Below are 16,624 nucleotides of genomic sequence, written 5' to 3'. Positions count from 1 at the left end.
TTAAAAGCATGAAGAAGCTCCCAGCTTCCCACCTTATGGGAAGACTACTTGTAATCACTCACTAACTGGTTTCTCACACGTGTATTTCAAGGATCAGTATCACCACTGCCAGTGGCATGGTGCCACATAAACCCCACATCAGTAATGCTCACAAGGTTCAGACCCTTTTGCTGTTCCAGTGACTATGTTTAACCCAGTGCAAGCCAAGACAGCAGCAGAACACTGCTCAGCAAGAGCTGATGTGACTTAGAGCATTCTCCCTGAAGACCTGGGCCTTAGAAATGCTAATGCCAAACATCAGCATAAAGATACTTCTGTAGGATTTGCTTTTGGTATTCACTTTGCCTTAAAGCTTCAGTGTCACCAGACATTAGTGGCCTTCTCCACACAGAACACTAAAATGTAGGTAAACATGCTAGGAATGCGATAGGGCAGTCAGCTTGCCAAGGAAGCTCAGTACTGATCACAAACACCTACATTTCTGCAGTCTGCCATGTAGTTCCACACCCCAAGACGTGGTATCCTTTAGATGAGGATATCCAAATGATCCATTCCCCTTGTCCTTCCTTGGCATGCTTGGGGCTGTGATTTTGTACCGCACGAACTACACCAGAATCTACTTCACAGCTGTGGTGCTCAATGTGCTCATCAGAACTGGGAGTGCCTCGGGATGGTGGCATATTTGTGGTTTCTATTCCTGCATCTGGCATAGCAGGACAGAGCTGCTGCTATTCTGGCATGTATAGGAACCTGCACACCACAGGAGGGGTCTATGAGAGTGAGGTTTTATAAGGCAATGTCAGACCTTGGAGCTGGGATTCAGTGACTGGATGGATGGCACTGCAATGAGGCTGAAGCGCTCGTAGAGGTACTCGTTGGAGGAACTGCCCTTCAGGAGAGCAAATGGAATGAGGTACAGTTCTCCCTCCAGAACCAGTATCAGCTGGCGGTGGCGGCCAACAGGCCCACTGGAATGCATCAAACCCTGAAAAGAAAAGAAAAGAGAGAGAATCAGTTTGGCCCTTTCACTCCATCAGTGCCCCAGCCTGCACTTTTCGAGCATGAGGCTCGTGTCTGATTGCACATCAGGTTTGGAAATCTCCCCATCAGAATTACACTCTGTGTGAACACAGATGCGGTGGCAGGTGAGCGCACATTGGCATTGGACAGCTCTATACAGCTGGACCCTTGCTCACCTGCGCACAAACAATACCACTGGGATGAAGGAGCCCTGAGCACACTGACACAACTCTACAGAACTCGGTTGTCACACCCAGCCTCGGCAAGCGCGCTGGGGCCCAGCCTCACCACAGGACAGAAGCTCCTTCTGCTCCAGTGTAAAATCTTTGTTAACCCCAACCACCTATGTCTTGTTAATATTATTATCATCTTATCCTTTGAAAGAGAATATTCTTTCTGATACTGAACTTCAAAATAGGAATTTCCTATATAAAAGTAAACGATCTACAGACAGATTGTGTGTATGACCTGCACTTCAAGACACTTGACGCTGAAATCAACCCAGAGTCACAAACAGGTTTAAGGAAAAAGCATCTTATGGATGGAGAAGTCAGGCAGAGAGATTGATAAACAGGGAACTTGCAGATGGGCACAAAAAGTAACAACTGCTCCTGGTCCCATGTAACTGTGGGAATTTCACTCTTATTTATCTAGTGTATCATAAAAATAATTAGCATGCCAGGAAAGGGTAACGTCAAAGCACTAAAATTTGCTCCAGCTTAAACACTTGCAGCGCGCGCACACACACACACACAGTCAAAAGGACTCTCAATGCAAAATGGCAGTAAATTTCTAAGCAATTCTACACCTTTAAACTAGAGTAGCAGCCATAGCTTGGCCTAGCAAATAAACCACTCATTTGAAGATGAAACTTTTATCAAAGCTTGGATGAGACCAAGTCCTCAACTTGACATAGTTTTGGAGAGAACCAGTTCAACTAGTGGTGTTCTATTTCTGTCTAGACTGCTTGATGTTCCCAAAGGCAAGCTAACTCTGCAGCATTCACTGCAGGACGGAGACAAGGATCTAGTATGTAGGACTAGATCCTTGTCTCTAGATTCTCAATTCTTTCGAGAATATTCTTTTTAAGCCATTTTAATTGCCATAAAATGTAGCAAACATCTGTTTTGACAGGAGATAACCAGCTACTCAGGCTGCTCAGCAAATTAAGACAAAACTGCCTGACTCATTCTAAGTGGATTTTGGAACTAGCTTCCAATGCCTCCCAACATTACCTCTTCCTCCTGCAAATTCTGGGGCTTCAACAGAACAGCAGTAAAGGAAGTATATTTTTCAAACATATGGCTTACGTTTCATAAATAATAACCATCAAAACCTCTGAGGTGCTAGTTAGATACATTCTTCTTGGAAGAAACAACACCCATATTCTAACTCTTGTCTGGTATTTATCAAAGATTACTCCCTTTAACATCCCTACTTTAGAACATGCTTATTTCAGCTGAATCCCCATTTAACAGGGGAGAGAATAATCTTCCTTCTTTTGCTGCCAACAATGAACTACTACTATGAAATGCTAATGGAAACATAGACTTTTGAAACAAGATGGGTACAGATGTCAGAAAATCCTAACGTGTGGACGTATTGGATAATCAGACACTGCAAGAAAAAAGAAAGGGATATTGCGCATTTTGAGGGTGAGTATTACTGCGTGTGTGAAGTTTTATATATAGAGCTCAGACAAATGCACCCTGGTCCTAACACACAATTCTTCCTCTCTACTTTGCTCAGGGTCTGCCTGGAACAGACTTCCAGACTGCACTGTGATACACTGATAGCTGACGATTAATTTGAGACACGCTGACCCCGTCTCACTAGCAATCAAAGAATAACAGGAATCTGCAGTCAGTCTCAAGCTTTAGTTCTCAGGCAGCAGCAAAGATGAATGAACATTACTAAAGAAATAGAAAAATCAGTCCAGCAGTCTCCTCCAAAGGGAGTCTGGAGCGAGTCAGAAATACCAAAAACAGGTCAGCTATGAGGGAGAATGTCAAACAGTAGAAAGTTGAAGAGAGACAGCAAGGTGCTTTTAAAGGCTTCTTGCTATTTGAAGTGGGAACAAAACTGCTGAAGGATAAGAAAATTTTCATTTAAAATGAGTTAAAAATAGTTGCTGACCTCTTGCTGTTTCTCATGTTCTCCTCACAGCTCTGGAGCTCATCCTGCCCCACAGACTGGAGACGGCAGGGCCGTTGCTGACACACAGCAGCCTCAGGAGCCTTCCTGCAAACCACCTCCGCTCTGTCCTGACACACTGTTTACAACCCCAGCAGCCCTGAGGGGGGCCTCCCCAGCACTCACTGCCTGGGGTGAACCAGCACGCGTGCTCCGCAGCTAAATTTACCAGCCTCCATTCAACTGTGCCTCTTTCTGCAGAGCCCGAGTTGACAAGCAGCAGCTTCCCACCAGGGTAGTAGTTGCTTTCCAGAAATGTTTTTGGTTTGCTTGTTTGTTTGTTTTGTTGTTTTTTAAATACATATTCCATTTTACTTACTGCTCCAGGAGCTTTAGCTGTCAGCAACACAATCAGAGCATCTGAGCCATAGCGACATGTGCCTAGCAGAATTTTTCATTTATATGTAAAACCCCTAGAGTTTAATATTTTTTTCCCATGATGGCTGTATGTGCATTACAGAAACAGAAATAAAACTGTGAGGAGCATTTGCATTGCATATGTCTCCAAGAATTAATTTTAGGGTAAATTCTAACAAAAAAGAATCTCTTCAGTGAGAAAAAGGAGAAAAGCACGAACTGCCAAGCACAGGAACGTGTGCTCTACTTCGCAGCAACGATACTAGCTACACCAGGGATTTGTCACAAAGGTGGAAAAATCTCTGGTCCATCACTCACGGGGAGCACAGCTGTGCAGGGTTAGGCCAGCTGAGAGCTGCTGGCCTGGATGGATCCCTCACTTGCAGTTAGTGTCACTATAACTGGAAGTTTCCGTTATAATGGGACTGCCAAATCACACACAAGACCTGAACTACGTCTTCTTACAAAGTGGCTAGTCAGGACCCTGTACCCACTAATTCTGTGCTCTCTGAAAGCCCTGCCAAGCTCTAGGGTACCTTACTGGAGCCAACTTTGGGCCTCAGACACGCAAACCTGTCAAGCAGTGCCCGACCACAGCGTGTCCTCCCTGGGAAAGAGAAGCGGGCTCCTGGGGTTCCCCATGAGGACTTCCTCCTGGCCTGTCTTACCCATTTACACAAGGTGTAGGCAGGTGTTAAACTCCCAGGTGAAGCTTTCTCAGGAACGTTGTATAAGATGACGGAGAAAACCCATAAGCAGGGCTGACCTCCTCGCCCTGCAAAGAGGATGCACATGCTGCCTCTGGAGCAGAAGGCCCCGCTCTCCAAGATTCATGGTATGACTGTGGGATGGCAGGCTGACAGACCTAACAAAGGTTCAGGCTCAAAGTTTATGCCTCTGCAACAGAGGTGACTTCTGCAGTCAAGATTAAAGCATCCAAACAACCTTTAAAGAAACCCAAGGTAGAGCAGGTTTTCCCTCTCACATGACAGAACTGTGACATTTTGATCTGTTTGTTCAGCTGGATAGAAATTGAGAAAAGACTAATTCTTGACCAAGTGACTTTACCTCTTCTAGCTAGAGATAACACGTGACAGAGACAGGACTTTTTAATTTAGCCTGCCATTGCTCCGTAATTCTGGAACCAGGGACTGCACTGCCGCTCCTGGCCTCCTGCATGGGCTGGCCAGGGCTGCCGCAAGACACCGCACCACGCAGCTTCCCTTTGCTCCTGCATTCACCCCATGATCTACCAGCATGGGACAACACTGGGGCCTGCCCCTCCACCCCTGTGCTGGCAGGTGTGCCCTGGAGCAGCAGCACCCTGACCGGGCTGAGCACTGGGACACTGACAGTGAACTGGGTGGGCTGCTGAGCGCCTGACCAGCCCCAGGAACGGCTCCCTCCTGCTGCTGCTGGCACCTGCCAGGAGCTCGTCCATCTCCTTGCAAAAGCACCAACCCCTGGAATGGAGAGAGGGCAAGGCTCAGCTTATCTGGGTGCCAGCATGGCACTGCGTGGCACCAGGAGGTGCAGGGTGGGCCAGTGGTGCTGCCAGGCTCCCAGTACTGCTTCCTCAATCTCCTTGACCTATTTGTCCCGAGACAGAGCTACTGAGTTTGCCAATTAGTGTTAGTGAATTAAGGATACACTTCCTGCTTAGGTTCATTAAAAGGATCACACTTTGGCAGCTGGCTGGAAGTGGTATCAGCAGCAACATCCCTTTTGCCCACCTCCCAACAAACCCAGTCTCACCATCTGGGAAGACCAAGTAAGAAAAGCCACCATGCTTCAGATACGATCCCCAAGCTGCCTATTCTTGCTTTCCCACAGTGGCAGAGGATTTTGGTAAGTAAATCTCTACATTTGCAAGCACCAAAGGCTTACTCCTTCCATAGGTCCTATCAATAAGTCGTAGAGTGCACGGAGTGGGGGTTTGGTGAAGGAAGTCTGCCTCCTTGGAAGAGATGATGTTCCATCCTTAACAGGAGACATGGTACTGCTGAACAGACTGGTCATGCTCTGACAGCTCCTGTGGGCAAAAGGCAAGTGAGATATTAGTTGCAGAAATCTGAGGTCTACGACAGGTTGCCCTGACTTCACAACTCTGATGATGAGCCAGTCCCTGTCCATCCAGAGGACGCTGTTCTGTAAGATACTTCATGGTAGGGCTTTATTCTCCCATTCAGCTTCACACATCGCCATGAACAGTAACATTAATGGCAGGGTAAACCTGTTGCAGACAATATATTACATTGCTATGGAGTTTGTCTACAAACTCTATTGCCTGAAGTGCTGTTCACAGTTTTTATCGCATGCCTATGTACAGTGGTTGTGTGCAGGCAAACGTGAGATCCATTAAAAACTGACTACAAACACAGGAAGATTTGCACTTGCGTTTTGCACCAACTAATCTAGCGTTGTACCAAAAGGAAATATGACAACAGGCAAACAACAAGACCTGAAGATTATGTCTGCAGTTGCTGACACTCCTCTGAACAGCTCCATGAAGCCAGATGCAAGAGCTGACCTGGAGCCCATTTCTGACATTCCCACAGGCAGAACTCTGCACATGCTCTCCTGGCATCACCAGCCACCTAACACCGTCACTCTGGGGAGACTGAGATGGCATGGCTACAAAAAGTTATTGTCCTGTTGAGGAAATGATGTTGCCCCATTCTGGGCTCACTAATCCAGCAGCTGTACTCCCCAGAAAGGTTATCCTTGGCATGGTGCCACGAACAACCATTTTATGTGAAAAGGATAGCTTTCCAGAAAGTTTTAACAGGTGGGCCTTAAAGAAAAGGCAGGGAGGGAAATAAGACATTGAACAGTAATGGTAGTGCAAGGTCTGAAGTGTAACCAGAGTCACCACTGGGGCTGTCCAGTAATGAACACAACAATCTCAAGCATAAAAGGCCACCCATGAGGCAAAATATGCCCTGCTGTCCTCAAGGTGTGAAATGCATTTGAGGGAGGGTTCCGTGAAAACCCAGTCCAGATCACACTCTGATGATGCTGCGCAAAGAAAGCCTCCCTCCATTCTTGGTCTCTATGAAGCACCGTTTTGTCTCTCAGACGCCTTCCAACGCTACGTGCCTTTGCCAATCTACAGAACAGGAAAGCAGCTATAGTTTCTTGATTCATGACCAAACTCATGCACTTTGTCAGGACACTAGTCTGCAACGTCCTTTTTTTAAGAACATTTACTCAGAAGAAATGCCTTGTCTCTGTGTCTTATTTTTACCTCTTGCTCAGGCCCATTCTTGGCTATCAACACAGAAAAGAAATAAAAACAGAAAATATTTGCACATCCAGGAAATCAAAGGAAAACTCAGCATCCAACACATGTTAATCAAGGAGGTATATTAATAGTTGACTGCATATTTGCTCTAGGCATATATATTCATATCTATGCATATATACGTGCTTATAGCAGATATATACACAGATGCATATAGGCACAGTGTCCCTTTGTACTACCAGATAAAGCCAACAAGCAGGAAAAAACAAGAACAAAACATTGCACTCAAGTGCACTCCTTCTACCACTGACAAACTACAAGCCTCAGATATACCCCTGACCTTTTCTGACACATACCAATGGTCAGATTCAGAAAATTTCTTTTTCACCTCTATTTCTCTCCTCAGCTGCTTCAACCAGTCTCCAGACCCAGCTCACATCATGTCTAAAACATTCTCTACAGAAAAAACGATGCTGCCACCCATACTCCTCACTAACAAGGAATTTACATCTTACGGGCCAACAGGAGTCATTCAGGAATGTAAATGGAAGCCTGGTGTCCAGCTGCCCATGCTCTCCGATGCAGAGATTCTGTTGAAAGTATGAGTACGCTGCTGCTACTCAGGGCTGCTGAAAACTTGATGAGGTGGCTTGTGCAACACCATGTTCGCTGCAGGATCAGCATGGACACAGCACTGTGTGCTCCCCTCTGGACCTCTCTGCCTAGCCTCACTGCAGCAGCTGACTGAGCCAAGCACACTTTGCAGTGCTCGGTTGCTTCCACACTTTATGTGGCACAGATTTTAAAATCAGATTAGGAAATAAAAACTGTGCTTTCCCAATCTCATGCATTTCTAGTGCCCTCAACCTTGTGCTTAAAGCACATCCCTGCAGTATATCCTGCCTGATATACCAGTCTAGAAGGGCAGGGATACCCCACTGCTTATCTAGGAACCAGTGAGCATGTAGAGCTTTAGTCCAAGCACAACAGCCCTGACCTTCCCAAGAAGCAGCTCTTTGCCAGCAGGTGGCACTCGCCAGCCTCACTTTCTGCATTAAGCGATTTCTAACACACTAATTTATTGCAGGGAATAGGGGCTTGATTACTCTAATCAGCAGAGCCTCCTTCATCTTGGTTTCACAGCCAAGCAGCTCTAGATTTATTCCTTCACCACTCGGATTGCTTTTTATTAGAACAAAACCAAAGGAGTATCATAAATCTTTCACATCTCTTGCCTGTCTGTTCATGTACACAAAGAAGAGTGAGAAAATCCACAGGGGGAGGATGGACAGAGATCTTTTATAGCAGGCAGAGCGGACCTGGAGCCCTGGCTAGCCCACTCCCTTTTCTCCCAAACCAGTGCAAACAAATGGCTCTCCAGGTGGCTTGTCAGGCATCTGACTCCAGGCGATTTCAATACGACAAGAGGGAGACTTCTGAATCTTTGGCCAAACGCCCCTTCCAGAGAACACCAGTGCTGGCTTCTGGGATGATGCACTGATCATTTCTATGTTGCTTTTGCAATGTAATAGGGTCCCCTGATTTCTGGAACAGTAAAATCTCTTGTTTGGAAGCCTCTGCAAAGTCTCCGCAGTGCTGCTTATTTATAACCCTTTGTATAAGGCAGCCTGACGTGCACAAGCAGAGGAAACAGCACAAACTGGGACTAAGGACTGCTGGCATGTATCAGCGTTAACTCTGCTTCCGCCCTTTGTCCTGTAGATGCAGGAACAAAGCAACGATCCCTTGACAGCCTCAGAGAAAGGGGGAGAAAGCCCGTGTCATGCAAGCCTTCAGCTCAGGCTGATTTGGCCTACCACCAGCCTCTCAGGGCCTGTCTCTGCTTGCAGAGGATGAACGTGGCTGGGCCCAGGCACGAAGGAGGGGTTCATACCACAATCAGCACAGAGCTGCTCTTGCCTTGGCACTCTTTAGGACTCTGGATGAGTCAAATACTACTCACGACCAAGCACAGCCATTCTGGAGGGCTGGAAGTCAGCCTTATTGCTGCAGTGGTCTGACAGCCTCAGGACAATGGATATCCATCAGGCCTGTCATTCTGCAAGCCTTCCTCAAAAAGACCCCTCCTAGAGTTGCAGCCCTGAATCGACATTCAGGGCCTTGACACACTCACAATACCAAGCTGTGTGAAGCTCCAGAAAACGTTCAGATATGAGCTCCCTGTGGATGCTTTCAAGGATCTGCAATTATCTCCAGAACTCACCAGTGGTTGCACAAAACCCACAGACCACCCAGCACTGTCTGTCTGTGTGGTCTGTACTTGGGCAGCTACAGCGCTGCACCCTGTATGGTAGAGAACCAGATAGATAAGAGACTCTCCAGCCACTATTTTTCTGTCTGTCTCCCGAAGACCTCGCTTCATCCTGGGCCAGCCAGCACCCCTGGTACACCCCTATCTCTCTGCCGTGGAGGGGGTCAGCTGCTTGGTTCTCCGGGGCAAGCTGTCAGGCCCCTGAAGGCATTAATAGGCTTTAATGACCCTGACCAGCCCCAACTGGGGCCTTCACCAACATGCCCTGCCCATGGGTCCAGGAGCTGCTTTTAAGCTGGGGCCTGGGCTTTTGGTCTCTGCTCCAGCTGCGCTACAGGTATGCTCATCTCCAGCTCCATCAGAGCACTGCCTGTGCCTGCCCATGACCCCTGCCAATCCAGAGCCTAATCTGCCAGCTAACACCCCCACAGAGCTGCCCCCTCTCGATGGACTTGCACAGCCATCAGAGGGCTGTGCCTGACCCCAGTTACCGCCACCGGACCTGATCCTGACTTGTACACTTGCACACCTGGCTTGACCTCAAGACCTGCCTCATCACCAGGCATTTGCCTGATGATCTGGACTCCTGGCTGACTCTGGCTGCCACCACCAGGTCTGCCCTGCTCACTTTACTGGGTACTAGGGGACGGTGTCCGGCTGGTGCGGCCCCTGCCTGCAGGCTCTGCTGCTGCACCTGGCTCTCCATCCATTAGGGAGCAGCTGGTCTTCGCTGGGTGCACAGCCAACAGGGCCAAGATCAACACAGAGGCAGGGTCACACAACAAGAAGAGTGCAGATATGCTCAGACATCACATGACATTCACTAGGATGAAACCCTGAGCAAAAAGAGATGAAAGAGTGTCTTGGCATTTTTACTGCTGCTGAGACTCCATGTGAAATGTAACCACCTTCTGCTAGATTCCTCTGGCTGGATTCACAGGGACTTCACTCTTACAGGGGCACTCAGCTTGCTCTGGAAATCTCCAAATATGCTTCTAGGACTGGCCATGGACCCTGAGCATACTGACTCTGCTGGAAAAAAAAAAACCTCTTTGCAATTTTAAGGGGAGCTGGGAGATAGCAATGACCTTAGCAGAAGTGAATTCACATCTCAAGTTATGTTCCTTTTTACCTCCCAACTTGCCTTTTACAAATTCCTACCTTGCTGCACTGCAAAAATTGCCCTCAAGGAAGTATATTTTACTCTTTGAGCAGTGTCAGGGCTGATCCTCATGTTTTCTGCAGGTACATGGAAGGAGGACAAACTGTATCCGTATGATGGTGGAGAGGCCAAAGAAAAGGTGGGGGTGCTATATTCAGGTACAGGCAGTGATCAAGTCATTGCCAGAGAAGATGACTAGCAGGGAGGAAATCAGATTTTAATCTGGAAACCCAACAAAAGTCTAAGAGCCCTAAGCAGCAGAGAAAACAGAAACTGCATAATATATGAGCAACTTGGGGGCTTTATTAGCGGTATCCACAGCTTAGACAGCCATTGCCCAGTACTGAGATCACTGTAGCGTCCCTTCAGTGCGTCTTTCTCCTCAGAACTTCCTTAACTGCCAAACCCCCACATTTTTGCTTTTTAAAGCAGAACTGGCAAAAAATCATAGTATTCTCTGCTTAAAAGCCAGTTTACCTGATGACAGCAGCCAGAGGGCAACCGTCCCAAACCAAGGGCTTCCTTTCAATCACCCACTTGTTGCCAGACACGGAGACTGGATGGCTCCAAACAGTCCCAGCATCTCCGGGGCCTCATTTTCTAACACGGGACCTTAACAGCATGTGCAGTTTCTGTGCGTGAGGGAACTTGCACTGGCTCCAAGCCATGCAAACTCCCTTGAGGATCTCCAACATTCAAGCGCAAGATGTGAACATGCATTCAGGCCCCACATGAGGAATGCAGGGCCTGCCTTGGCAGTAGGGAAGACAAGCTCTTATTCTCAACTCCAAGCAGGCCCTACTCTTCTTTGTCCCCTGCAGTGCAGAAGCCAAAGCAGACAGATGCTGTACCTTCAATCCCTGCTTGTAAGCCATAATTTTACCATCCTCTGAAGCACTACAGCAGCAACAATCCACTCAGCATTGACCTGCAGCTACATGAACTCACTCCAGTAACAGCTGGCAGAAAAGTCATTGCACAGAGGAGGTGAGCTGGAGTCTGGAGCTGCACAATCACAGCTTGTGCGCTTGCTAACCATTCAATTCTGTTGCTAAACCAAAGTCCAAGAGCTCACAGTTCCTTGTTAGAGCTCTAGGACAGTGCACAGAAATGCTGCCTGCTCCCTTCTTATTTCTTAATCTGCTCTCTTCCATGCAGATTTTCACCTGCTTCCTTCCTGAAGCTTCAGGGCTCTTGAAAGGATGTCTTTGTGTTGTCCCAAGCTCAGTGTGCTGCCTACATGTGAGCCACACCACTCTGCACAGCTTTACTATAAAGAACCACACAGTACAGCAAGAGGCCAGCTAATGCTTTCTACAGTGCCCTTCTAGACTCTGTAACCTCCAGTTTGATCACCTATGGGACTGGAGCAGATGTTAACTACAGGACATATTCAAAGGCCTGAATTCAGGACTCAGCAAGCCAGGCGCAAAACAGATGAGGGAGTGCTACCTCTGTCACTAGAGCACTGGTATGCACCCATCTGCAGGCAAAAGGTGGGCAGGCAGGCCATAAAGCAGTGTCTTCTCATTCTCTTCATCTCAGTGCTCATGGTTGAGAACATCAAAGACAAAGAGCTTCTAGTGCTCCTCCTGATGCTCTTGTAAGGGTGTTTTTAATTAAGTGCCCAAGTTGCCCCATCCCTAAGCTTCTCCTAAAAGCTGCAAATCAGTTACCTGACAAGCCACCTGAGGTAAGCTCCTGGATGTGGGTTTGAGGTAGTGCACATGGCTCCTAAGGAGCAGAAAGGCATAGATGCTGCATGGTTGGCCTCTGCAGTGTTCCTGAGGATTAGCATTCCCTGGAGCAGAATCGCATAATATTTCTCCCATGTAATCAGAAGGGCATTCTTCTGTCCTTCTAAGCCTAATGAACTAGCAAAACACGTCAGCAATCCTGGGGATCTGCCTGTTTCATCCCAAACTAGCAAGTACTCATAGTTCATCATCAATCCAGCAGCTTGAACAGATATGCATGTGGATTCTGGAAAGAAAAACAGGCCAGTTGTTGGTGCCAACAGGCAGCTCCCAGTTTCATGGGGATGTTGTTACAGCTCACAGGCTCCAGTGATGGCTCACAACACTGCAGTCCAATCGCATTTTCTTTTCCAGCTGAGAAAGGCCTGGGGTATCCTGTGCTCATAATCCATGCTGGAGCACAGATCTATCCAGAAACCCTGGGCTGCACCATGCAGCCCCTCCCACTGGGGGAAGTGGTAACACTGGAAAAATTCTGTCTTCAATTTTTGTTTCAAATGCTTGCCCTCATCAGCACAGTAATGTGAAAGACTGAGACCTGATCAAGTTGCAAGAGGCAGAAAATGAGTGGAGACTGTGCTGCTAGTCCACAGTCCTGTAACTCTGGAAATGCAGCATATTCCCAGTTAAGATCTTTACAACTTTTAAGATTGACAGAAACACGTATTTCCATAATAAGTGTGTAGCAGAAAGCTCCAAGCTCCACACCTCAGTCAGCAGGCACAAAACAAGAGTTCCCCTGAAATTGTTCAGATAGTCAAGAACAGCGTGTGGCCACAAGAAGAGCAAATTCGAAATGGCCGCCCCTCAGGACAGAGTAATCAGTTAACAATTGCTGACAACTCTTTGCTAGCTATCACCTTAAGCTTTCAAATTCACCTAGAAACACAATGAAGATGCCACCCCCTACATCTTCCACACCAAGCTACTGAGTTCTTAACTGAAAGACATAGTCCTATGGTCCCTCCCATAAGAAGCACAACGATGCTTTCAGCCCTTGTCCTGCCTCCTTCCTACTGAATATTTCAGTTTCTAAAGAAGGATGCAATAGGACCCCGTGCTCTTCCAGGACCTGGCAGGGCTTCTTTGTCCCTCATATCCAAGACTTGAGTCTGTAGAACAAAATGAACACCTAACAGGCCACCTATCTGTGGAAGGCCACCAGGCACTCAAAGCTCCCAGGCTGGCTGCACACGCAACACTAGGTGGTAATGGATTCTCAATCGCATCAGAAGCAAGATGCAGAGCTCACCTGAGGGAGGGAGAAATTCTCACTGCACCACATGAACACAGAAGAAAAGGACAGAAGGGAAGTGCCTATGGGCCCCTCTGCTCAGACGGAGAGAGTGCCTTATTCCTAACAGAGATGATTAATGTTCCCTGTACATCCATGCTGTGAAGAATGGATGGTTACTGCAACCACAAAGGACAGCATCAGTTTGCTGCTCTGTGCCCCCACAACTCAGGGCAATAGGGAGACAATGAGCAATGGCACTGCTTGCACCCTAAACTTGCAATTTAGAGAAAAGCCTGTCACCCAGACGTCTTATTCTGCTTGCTGATCCCCACAGTGCAGTGCTGTATTCTCACCTGTTCAAGAGGTTGTTCCTGCTGACCATCCTCAGGAAGCCGGTTGGATCAGTCATTGAGTTCAGCTTGTTATTCATCTCCTCAAACTGTTGGTCCATGATATCCCCAGCTTCACTCTCAGTCTCGCTACTGGCACAGGCCCTGCAGGGGGAACAGCAGGGCGAAGGAGTCATTGATGAAAGACAGAGCAACAGCTTCGTGACAAATGCCCAGCCAGTTTTACAGAAAATGTTTTTCAGACACCACCTCAACCAAATGCTAAAGCCAAATTTTCCCTGGATTGCATCACCTCCTCCTGTTAGGCACACAAGAGAGGAACAACCCCATCCCCTCTTCTTCTCCTAGGCATTCTTCAAGGTTTAAAGTGTGTCACACACTGATGGAAATACAGGACCCAAATACCCATGCGCTGCAGGTATAGGCTTTTGAAGCTGTAGCACAACACAGAAAAGCCGAGATCTGCAGGAAACACCAACTCAGCCCTTGATTTGCCTAAGAACATGTGTTAGTGCATCCTTTTCAGATTTTCACAACAATAACTCCAAGCTTTGTATGCTTCTTTCACTGGCAAAGTGCAACATAAGAAAGGGCGCTGTGTTGCTGCTCCTGTTATACAAACAGGGAAAGCACGGAGAAGAAAGATTTACTCTATCAATGCCACTAGGACACCAGCAATACAGAGAGAAATAGAACCCAAAACTTATAAATTTTCCATCTCCTGACATTAATATCTAAGTTATCATCTCAGTGTAGATTTCTGTCAAATTGCTGCTGGCATTTTCCTTTGGCAAACACAACTATTGTATGTGGATTTTTAACAACCTCCCCTTTAATCTAAAAAATAATTTGCATACTATATGGCACATCACAATCCTTGGAATTTGTAGACTTAAGCTAAACCTACTATGCTACTTGCTGAAGCCGCCTTGTATCTCATTTCTGTTTCCTTTTGGGTTCCTGATAATTTTGAGCCTTTCCTCAAGGGCACATTTTCCAATAAAGAGCACATGAATTAAATTAATTTGCTGTACAGACCATAGGATATCTCGTAAGCATACTTCCAGGTCAATATAATTTAATAACCTGAAAGAATCAGTCTTGACAAAAGCCATTCACTGCACGAACACTGAAATGGGGCTGGCTGAGCAGCAGCTGGGGCAGGGGGAGCAAAGAAAAAGGGGAAAAGGTTGTCAACAGTGGTCTCCTGCATGTTTTTCCTCCAGCTGCAGGCATGCTCAGTTTTGAGTCCTGGCACAATTTTGACTAACATGATTAGTATTTGGAGCAACTTAGACACGCAAAAATCTTGAGTTCATGAACCCAAGAGAGCAGGCCATGTGTTCTCCCTAAAGAGAAAGGAGTCTGTCCCAACACAAGGTCAAGCAGACTTTAAAGCCTCTCACACTTTATATTTTTGCAAGTATGCATTGTCAGCTTAATTAGACCAGCTGAAAGGAACTATTTCTAGCAGGAAGTGAAGGCTGCGGTGTGGAACTGAATACTGCCACAGCAAAATCCTCATGACACATTCCATGACAGCATTCCTTCCTCTCCAGGAGCAGAAAATGGAAAGACGTGCCACTCTGGAGACGTAAAAGTACCTATAAACATGATTACAGCATTATGGAAGGTAATGGCACTTAAATTTGGACACAAAAGCACACAACGACAGTGCGCTTCAGCAAGCTATGAACTGAGAAGTCAGAGTCAAACAAAAGTTTTCACATGTGTGCTGTACATATTTAAATCCCTCTGTTCTTTGCTGGTAGGCAGAGAACAGGTTCCAGGGACTGCAGATGACAGCTTCTCCTCGGGGTCTGGTGTGCTGGAGCATGGTGGCAGTCAGCAATGCTGTAAGGAAGCTCTTCATCCATGTGGGGAAAGAGTTTCAAAGCAGAACATGACGTTTACCCACATGGAACAGACAGGATTTGTTTAATTCCCTGCATATAATTTTGAAGTGGGGAAAGAGCTTCTGCCTGTGATCATACCACACCAGCCCAATGATCTCAGAGACAAGCATTAAACCCAGAATCCTTAACCAAAAACATACCACTATCATCACCACGAAGAGATGAGGAAGCTGACATCACAGCAGATTGAAAACTCATCCCAGAACCCAAAGACTGAAGGACTCCCTTTGCCAGAGAGAGAATCTGTGGTGACAAATGGTTAATGGAACTGAAAACAATACCTGCAGAGCTGTTACACGAGGTGTAACTGCAGATTTTGGTTGTGTATATGCATATCTAGAGGGTAAGATTCAACCATCAACATGTGAAGGTAGATGTAACCTTCTGAATGACACAGTCCTGATGCTTTAAGAGAAGGGTAGGTGGAGCCACTTCAGTCTGGGTTTTTTCCCCCCTCTTGTCCTTCCTGTCAGTATTCACACCTTAGAGGGAGCGACTCTATTCTCCCACAAAGAACAGAGCACCACATGCACATATAAGACAGAACTGCATGAAGCATCAACATCCAGAACACAGCTGCAAAACCTAGGAAACATGAAGGCTGGAGGGAGTAACTTTTGACATTTGTCACTGTTGACATTTCCTTTAATGGGAACCATGCAACTCATTTTCAAGCAAGACTTGAAACACGTAACTCGGAAGGTGTGACTGATGCTGACAAAAGCAGAAGTTTCAGAACAGATTTTATGTAAGGACCCAAAAACACTAGCCAACACCACCAGCAAAGATAGGCCATGTCTTAAATGTACCATTTGTATGTTAGCGATAATCTCAGGACTATGATCACTTGGATAGCAGTGCCTATGTACTTGTAGCTTCTCAGGGCTTTAATATGAAGGAAGCTACTCCCCTGTTTACGTCTGTTCCCTTATGTTTCAAGTACTCAGCTGGCTGAAAGACCCTTTGCTCTTTCTCAGAGTATTTAATAAAAACCCTAGACTAACAAGCAGTTTGTTCTGCTCACAAGGAAATTAATAATCCAGTCAGCTGTAAAAAATATTTGTTTCCCTTCAGAAAGCCACCTTTACAACTATAAAAGGTTGTGCACCTTTTCAG

General features: G+C 46.7%; 1 protein-coding gene across 4 annotated transcripts in view; it reads right to left on the bottom strand.

The window, feature by feature from the left end:
- TTC28 (tetratricopeptide repeat domain 28) overlaps positions 1–16,624 on the bottom strand; it is a 197,662-nt gene that overhangs the window by 14,859 nt on the left and 166,179 nt on the right. For all 4 annotated transcript variants that reach the window (XM_075110409.1, XM_075110410.1, XM_075110411.1 and 1 more), the window contains 3 exons: positions 13,596–13,736; positions 5,458–5,602; positions 806–985 (listed from right to left, as the gene is read on the bottom strand). In XM_075110409.1, coding sequence (XP_074966510.1) covers positions 806–985; positions 5,458–5,602; positions 13,596–13,736 — 466 coding nt within the window. The remainder of the gene's footprint in view (positions 1–805; positions 986–5,457; positions 5,603–13,595; positions 13,737–16,624) is intronic.

This window comes from Phalacrocorax aristotelis, chromosome 15, assembly GCF_949628215.1.
Source record: "Phalacrocorax aristotelis chromosome 15, bGulAri2.1, whole genome shotgun sequence".
Lineage (NCBI taxonomy): Eukaryota > Metazoa > Chordata > Aves > Suliformes > Phalacrocoracidae > Phalacrocorax > Phalacrocorax aristotelis.
This window is presented reverse-complemented; position numbering and strand designations above follow the sequence as displayed.